Here is an 8,431-nt window from a genome sequence, read left to right as displayed (position 1 = left end):
CCCAGATGGGATTTATCCGGCATTTGGGTGTAAAAACAGGAAACTATGATTTAGCAGGGAGAAAAAATATATTTGAAATTATCTTTGACAGATTTCACAACCCCAAACGGGTTTCCAAACATCTTCAGAGGGATTCTCGAAGCACAAAGACTTGAACGGAGGCCGAGGTTCGCTCCGCACAATGGGTGGGGGGGGGGGAATTTGTACTGAAGCACAACTGTGAAATAACTGAAACTTTCAAAATAAAGTACTTAATGTTAACTCTGCATGAAAGAAATCCCTTCTTGGCGTGGACTAATTTAACAGAATTCATCACTTAGATCAACTCCTTGTGTGAGACTGCCTGGATCCAAGCTCCTCATGAAACCACAGGTGCAGCCGGGATACATGTTCTACACCTCCTGTTGGTAGGAGGACATTGGAGATGGAGGAAAGGGGAAAGAGGAGGGGGCAGGATGGAGACATGGACTGTAGTTATCCAGACACCTCAGTCCATCATGAGGGATATGACCTTTCTGCATCGGCCCCTTGCATTACTGAGCTGTGCTAAACTCCCCCTGGCTGTTGTCCTGCACGTTTGTACGAGGTGGAAGTGAGAGCAGCAGCTGATTCCCTGCGTGTGTGAACAAACCGACGGAGCTGATCCTGATTGTCTGCTGGGGCTGCAGGCCAAGGAAAATCATTACCATATTACACTGATTTATGCAACTTTGGATTGACAATGAAATACAAATTAGTCCATTAAATATTGCAATGAAAATTGAAAAGTAAAGAAAAAAAAAAGCTATTGTGTTAAAATTGAGTACAAATGTTGCTCTCCGAGCAGCAGAGCTTCCGTGTCAGTGCGGCTCCATCCGTGAAGCAAATGAGAAAATAATGTTCTTTGTAGAAAAGCAGTGTCTCACTGTCAAATCGCTGCCGCTTCAAACCGTCGCACAACCAAACTAGTTGGCTGCCGATCACTAAGAATAACCGGGCGCACCGTGGGACCGGCCACGGATTCCCACGACCCCTCCTCTGCGCGCACTCGCACACGCACGTCCGCGGAGAGGCGCCAGCAGCAGCGGCAGCAGAGAGGCAGAGCGGCTTTGCACCACTTTTACAAGACTCTCACTTCCTATCAAATCTTCATTTCTGCCTCGGTCTCTCCCGCAGTCCCACCGCACCGCCGCGCCGCGCCGCGCACGACGCCGGCCGGGCGAACCTCCTTCCTGCACGCAGGACCCCCTTTCCAAAGTCCAGTTTTGAGGGGGGACTCCAAAGTGTGGACGGACACTCGTGAACAAGGAAACTCCCGGGGATGTATCGGGACGATGCCCGTGGAGGACGTGTTCGTGTGCAGCCTTCGCGTCCGAACCAAGGCAAGTACCGGTCGTGATGTGCTTAGACCCGCAACGGGTCAAACGTGATTGGCCGCCGCGCCGTGGGTGCGCAAACAATCCACGGGAGCGTAAAATGACCACTTCTCCCGCGCCTGTGCGTGGAGGACTGCAGCGGGACCACCGGGTCCGGGTCTGCTGCAGGCTGCAGCCCTCCGGGGCTCCCCGGGGCTCCTCGTTAAGGCGCCACATGTCTTATTAAAACAGCTATTTCCTGTTGCGTGCGGAGGGACAGACGTCCTCCCACTCCCACGGGTGCGGCACCCCACGTTTTACGTAACCCGGTGCTCCTCTCTCCTCCCCGTGCAGCCTGAAGCCAGAGGATGACGGCCGCCGGTGCAGCCTGCAGCCCCGCCTCCAGCCGCTCCAGCTCGTCCTCGGCCGGCTGCCCCCCGGCATGCCGCGGCCACCTGACGCCGGTCGGGGAGCTCGGCGGCAAGCTGCCCCTTCGCTCGGGCCCCGGCGTGTGGCTCCTGCTGGGGGTGGGGGTGGTGCTGGTGGGGATGGCCGTGGCCGTGGCGGGATACGTCTCGGCGGCTCCCAAGCCATCGGCCGGCCGGGGGAGCACCCATGTGGAGAGGATGAAGCTGGCAGGGCCCGTGGTCATGGGAGTGGGTCTGTTTATCTTCATCTGCGCCGCCACGCTGCTCTACGAGAACAGGGACCGGGAGGTCCTCAGGCTGGAGACGCTGGACGACCTGGAGGACCTGAAGGGGGACTGGGAGGACTCTCGGGAGCAGCCCGGCCCCGGCTGTGAGGGCAAAGACGGGGCCGAGGCCCCGGGGTCGTGGGCCGCCCCGGGCCTCCCGCTCACCCCGTCTGACCCTTCGCCCCCTCCCATCCATTCTGGAACTTCTACTCTGGACGTGGAGCGTCAGGAAGGAGCGGAGGAGGAGGAGGAGGAGGAGGAGGAGAGGGAGAGGAGGTCCACTCTGCTTGCCCGAGTTGTGCACCACCACGTCCCGCCGTCCCACTCCTCCCCCCGCCCGTCCATCTCCCGCTCCTCCGTCTACTCGGACTCATGTGACTCCATGGAGGCGAACCTCAACATGTGGTCGGACTCCGCCGCCCCTCCCGACCACTGACCTCCTCCCCGGTCTCCACCGGTGTCCCGCCAGCTGCGGCTCAGACCGACAGGCCGAGGTCCAGACTATGCATTCCTCTAATAAAACGCCAAACGCTGACCGTGTGTGCGGGTCTGGATGTCTCCGAGTGGCGCAGTGCTTCTGACTCACTCGGCGAGGGGTTTATTTTTTGTTCCGACTCGCCCACATGGTAAAGATGATGGGGGTTCTGCTGTCTCCCAGAGCCCGAAACCCTCCGAGCCGCTGCTTGTTTTGACCGTATTTGGAGCGGGGGGGAGGAAGGAAGGAAGGGGGAGGCCGATAAAACTTATTCCAGCGCCAAACTAAGGAGAGCACTCACACACATCTCCCGCACGAGTACATTTGACAAGAGGGACGCGCCAGATCGGGTCTTAAATGAAACTCTATCTAATCTCACACATACTCTAATCTGCTCTCTGTCGGAGGAAATTGTGCCTCAGTATAAACAAGAGATACACGCGAGTTCACACTCCTCTCACTCCACACCTACAGCCCCGCTATATATACCAGCCGCTGCTACGCACCAATACAAGGCGGCTTTTTTAGCATCTCTTTATCCTCCGCTGGGTTTGGGTGGGATGCTTTAAAAAAATCCAGAAGTTCAGAAGCAGTGATGACATTAAAATAAAAAAACAACAACACACACACTTTGTGTGTGTGTGTTGTTGTTGACGAGGGCTGCCATGATTTATTCCTGACGCAGCTAAAGTGAGAAGAGCGGAGCTGCGAAGAGTAACTGGAAGCGTCATTCTCGCACCATCGCGACCTCTCATCGTTTCATCATCCCGTTCCCACGCTTAACAACACCCAGGCACTTAGATATGTTGCTCTCTGAAAAGAGCAAAAACAAAAGGCATGGAGCAATGGAGATCAGGTGCAGCCGAGTGAAAAACAAGCCTGTTTTTGGGAGGTAAAGGGGCCAGATTTTAATTATGGCCGGGATTTTTCTCCACCAGCCTTTAATTGCAGTGGGGGATCAGTCTCGAGGCTTTTATGAGTTCTTGAGGACTGCGGAGTATTTCCTTGTTGTTTAAGCCCACGCTGGGATCCAGATGAGGCCTGGGACTGAAGAGTATGGTGATTTGCAGCCCCTTGTTTCACTTCACACACACACACACACACACACACAACCAGAAGAAACAGCACCAATTGCTCTCACACGGAGAAGGTTTTCAGTTTGTAGGAATGAGATGAATGTTCCAGTAGCAGTGAGAAGGAGCAATGAGCTGCCAGCCTCTTTCACATGTATCACAGAGAAAAGCAGCTCCCGCTCTGCATTCTCTCTCTCTCTCTCACACACACACATATCCAAACACAAGCGGTGGTTCTGATGCATTTTAAATATACTGGGTTGCAGAGCCGACACGTCAAACGTTCATTTTAACACGGTTTTACCAAAAGTGTGCAGTGCCACCACCAAAGGATGAGACCGGAACCTGGACTCACACTTGGAGGTTTGATGAATTTGGCTTCAACAGACTCATCGACTAATAGGACTCTGACTCTTGACGCACAATATCATCTCCACCACCGATTCCCAAAGCATCGGGTGATATCCTCAAATGTGGACGAGCTAAGAATATCCACCTTTCTGTCATGGAAAAGTTGAAAGACAGAGAAAAAAATGGAATAAAGGGCAATTTCTGTCTAAAGCTCAGACTAATTCATTGTTTATAAGGAAAAATTAAAGGACTAATTGACTTACGGTCTCATCATGTTACTTATCCGTGTAAATGCAATGCGGTCCTTCAACAGTGGAAGGTTATTGATCTCATTAGTACCTTATTTATGTCCTGTCTCTTCACAGTCTGCACTGCGGATAAAGTAAGAGTTGATAAGAGCTGCCATTGAAATATTTTCACCATTAGATAAAAAGACAATTCTATTTTTAATAATCTATGACTAATTTGATCTCAAATAAAATGAAGAGTGGATCTGGAAAAGGTTGATCAGCCCAGGGAGACAAATGTGTATTAACCAAAGACAATCAGCTGATTGTCCCTAGAAAAGCTGCAGTCTCTCATTTTGGTCTCTTAAATAGTTGCTTGTCTTTGCGGCTTGAGAGAAAAGTTCAACGTGTCTAACTAACAACCATCACATTGAGAAATGTCAGAAAAAGAAGTACCTTTATAAAAGGAGCTGGCTTTAAATGGCGACCTGCATTTGGGTTGTGCAGAAACCATCAAAACTAGCAAAGGACCCGAAAGCATCACCATTAGACACTGGACTCGGGACTTGACTGGAAAATCTTGGGACTGCCAAGAAGAATGAGAGGGTCTAACGCTGTGTCTCAGAGCCTGGCTCAGTGAGGTCAATCTGGCAGGTAAAACAACGCCTCGCTTTTCAGACCCCAAATTCATATGCCTTCAAGGTTTCTCAAAATGTGCCTGTGTATGAGTGTGAGTGTGTGTGTGTCCAGCAGTGTTACATAATCCAGCCACACAGGTTTTATGCCACGCTGTAGCTATAACCGCATCAAATCCTCATCTTGGAGTTGTGTGTGTGTGTGTGTGTGTGTGTATGTGTCTGTGTATTGATATGCATGTGAGCAGACGGACAAGAGGATGTAAGGAGCTTAACCCTCTGCTGACACAAGCAATTTCCTTACAGAGGAGCACTATGATCACCATCTTCCAGTGTGAAATATCTGTGTGTCTGAGCAGCCCTCAGGCCCACGGAGGGCTTTCGCTCAAAAGTTCTTTGTGTCGAGGTACGATTGTCAGCTGGACACAGAAATCCGACCGTTTGGTTTTTTTACACATCTGACAGAATAAGCTCGCCCACCGGCACATCCTCTTTCTGCTTCATCAGCTTCCATCTATCCCACGGCCCGGTCGTACCTGCCGCTCCTTTCAAACCTGCCCTCCTGTTAATCGTCAGGTGCTTTAAGTGGCAGCGTAAACAGCAGGTGCATCTCCGGTTAATCCAATTCTGGGTCCGCTTCCAACCTGAAGTCCTCATGGTGCAGCCGCCACAGGAAGCCTCCAGCTGAAAAAATGAGAGGACCCATAATCTGTGTTTTTGCTTTACTGCTATTCACATCTGCTCAAGGTAAGATTACCGCGGACCAACAAGTTAAACAACTTTGCGCTGGGGTGTAAGTTCCAGCTTAGCTTTGTTCATTCGATGGAAACCCCAGTTGTGAAATATCAGGAACCTGACTTTTAGATTTCTGCTGAATTTATTCCGATATAAACATTAACAGTAGAACGACACAGAATCTTCAAGCAACATCTCAACCGTAATGTAGGCCTGGCTAGTGATCATTTCAATCAGGCAAACTCTCGATCAATCGATAGTTTGATCTAGTAAAATCTGTGCTTCAAAATTCCCAGGGTTGTTTTTACAATATCTGCTTTAGTCTGACAACCCAATTAAGTTATTCAATTCACTGTGGATCAATTGGTTATGTGTAAGGGCTTCGACGGATGCATTTTTATCGCCCCTTAATCTGGCTAATATCTTCTTTCGTGATCCAAGAATTGATTTCTTAAATGCTAGAGAATGGATGGAGACAATAAAGGCCAAATGACATCGTCGCTAATGTTCAATCCAAATATATTCAAGCTGCTGTCACAGAGAAGGAGAAGAAAAACAAAATATACAATAGGTTATACAATAAGCTTAATAAGTCAGTAATAAATTGCTCTCGATTGGTTTCGTGAAGTCCGACTAAAACATGTCGGCTCATATTGAAGACAGTTGATTTAAAAGTTTAAAAGGGACTATATAATTATGCTCTTGACGTCAAGCATCGAACCTTCAGGTTTTCGATGAAATGACAAAGCTGTGATTAGAATATTTAAAAAAGAATAACACGACAATAGCAGCTAAAGTCCACCTTCACCGCAGCTGCGGTTTCAGCCCCTTTCACTGATCCAATCGCTCAAAGACACAAAGAACCAAACCAAATTTCACTGCGGCACAGTTGCATTCATCTGTTTGTGGTTTGTTTACGTAAGGAAGCATCAGCCAGGTAAATAGCAATGATGCAGTACTACGAGTTAAAAATATCGGACAATACGTCTGTGCTGGCCGCACAATAAACCCCCTCTCACTACTAATTGTCTGCCAGTATACTAAGCCTGCACTGGCTAACAAGATGAGAGGGGATAAGGATTGCGAGATGCACAAAACTGGTCTTGCGGGCCAAAGGAAGACATGACCCTCTCCCAAGCAGCTCTGAAGGGAACAGTTTGGCAGCTGGACGGACTCTTAATGAACTCATAATCTAATCTTAATCTTAGCCAGAGGCCACGAGGTCCAATTTGACCTGTTTGCTAAGACAAGTTTCAAATGATGGATGGGGGGTGGGTCCCTCTGGCAGCAGTTTCTTTTTTATTTTGTGAGTATGTGTGTGTGTGTGTGTGTGTGTGTGTGTGTGTGTGTGTGTGGGAATAACTCGGGGTTTGTCAAATACTTGCAGCTCTTTCTATCAATTCCAGCATTTGTGTGGTTATTAGAAACATGTCACTGCCCTAAGACATGGACGCCTCCCTGAACAATACAAGTCACTCATAGAAACAAACTCCAGACGGCTGGTGAATAAACACAGTATTTCTGAGCAGAATGGCGGCTCATCACTGGCGTAGTGTCCCAAAACATTTGTCCGACTAGCAGTTTCATTGGTGTCTTCTAATCCAGTCAAAGAGTGGGACATCCAGGCTGTTTATGACTGGACCCACAGAAATGAGTTAGTAATGTGGAAATAAGCAACTCTCACAATACCCGGGGGCCCTGGTTTTGGTTTTCAATTTAGATCTGCACACAATCAAAGATGAACCAGAAATGTGCAAAAAACAATCGAACACTTGCATAAAATAAGCGTGGAATTACCTAAATATTGCTGTGAAATTAACCTCAATATCAATAAATTACCAAGAGGTCTGGTAGAAATTACCTAAAAGGGAGAAATAACCATGACATCTTGAGCAAAAGGAGCCTATTAAGAAGTGAGACTTCCAGAAACTGGTCATGGGATTTATCTTGAATCAGCATTCATTTACTGAAGAAAAATCAGCAGGAAATTCTATTGAAATGAGCAAAAAAAATAAACCGCCTGAATTTTCCACCAGCGTGTTCTCAGGAATTACCATGTTCAACGGTCGAGTCTCTGTGATGTTTCTCGGGGTCAGGTGATGAGGAGGAGCAGCTGGAGAAGTTCATGGAGGCAGCAGAGGAATCGCTGCAGTGCTTCCGCTGCGACCTGGGCTTCTGGGATGCCTGCTACACCACCGAAACCAACTGTAGCCTCGGAGAGCGCTGCTTCACGGGCCGTGGGAAGGCAGGTGTGTATGATAAGGAATACACGACCACAGGAACATAGAGGTCAGCAGGAGCAGTCTGAAAGTTAGTAATAATTGGAGGTGTTTGTACGCTCAACAACCTGACCCTCTTTCCCCAGCTGATGTTCTGGATGTTAAGACTCTGGGCTGCGTGAGAGAAGACGAGTGTAACGTGGAGACGACAGTGGAGCTCTTTGCCAACAAAACCCTCTTTGTCATGACGAAGCACTGCTGCGACACGTCGTTCTGCAACTCAGCACGTAGACCTCTAGTCAACACTCTTCTCTACCTCACAGTGGCTGCGCTGAGCGCCTGGATCTTCGCTGACGACTCAGGATCACCGCCGCTAGCCCAAATTTACTGACTGTCTGCTGTCAAGACGCAGAGACTCCTCCTGTTAAAGTCCAACAGACCACAACCACATGCTGAAGAAAAAACAAAAACTTTTTCAGGACAGGACAGAACTTTTTTTGTGTTGCTTATGAAGTCATAGAAACAAAACACTATTTGGATTTGTGCGATTTGGGATGAAATGGTCTTGTCTTCATCTTTTGTAAATTGCTTTTAATTTAAATAGGTGTTTTAATTCCAACAAGTAAATCCTTTTGTAACAAGCAAAGACTGCATGGTATTTGATTAACATCACAATAATCACAATGAG

At 48.5% G+C, this 8,431-nt stretch overlaps 2 protein-coding genes across 2 annotated transcripts; both read left to right on the top strand.

Annotated features, from left to right (window-relative positions):
- Window positions 1-1,225: 1,225 nt before the first annotated feature.
- Window positions 1,226-2,560, top strand: LOC147229714 (uncharacterized). The gene is made up of 2 exons (XM_086155917.1): window positions 1,226-1,361; window positions 1,689-2,560. Exon 2 carries the CDS (start codon window positions 1,703-1,705, stop codon window positions 2,462-2,464), a length of 762 nt encoding a protein of 253 aa, XP_086012043.1. The 5' UTR covers window positions 1,226-1,361; window positions 1,689-1,702; the 3' UTR covers window positions 2,465-2,560.
- A 2,593-nt stretch (window positions 2,561-5,153) lies between these two features.
- On the top strand, window positions 5,154-8,376 carry LOC147229713 (sperm acrosome membrane-associated protein 4-like). The gene is made up of 3 exons (XM_086155915.1): window positions 5,154-5,536; window positions 7,621-7,773; window positions 7,890-8,376. The coding sequence occupies exons 1-3, from the start codon at window positions 5,482-5,484 to the stop codon at window positions 8,132-8,134; spliced, it is 453 nt and encodes a 150-aa protein (XP_086012041.1). The 5' UTR covers window positions 5,154-5,481; the 3' UTR covers window positions 8,135-8,376.
- The last annotated feature ends 55 nt before the right edge of the window (window positions 8,377-8,431 follow it).

Source organism: Fistularia commersonii, chromosome 11 (assembly GCF_037954325.1).
Source record: "Fistularia commersonii isolate RoL2024-O1a breed Wild chromosome 11, RoL_Fcom_v1.0, whole genome shotgun sequence".
Lineage (NCBI taxonomy): Eukaryota > Metazoa > Chordata > Actinopteri > Syngnathiformes > Fistulariidae > Fistularia > Fistularia commersonii.
Note: the sequence above shows the minus strand (reverse complement) of the source record. Positions and strands in the feature narration are given on the sequence as shown.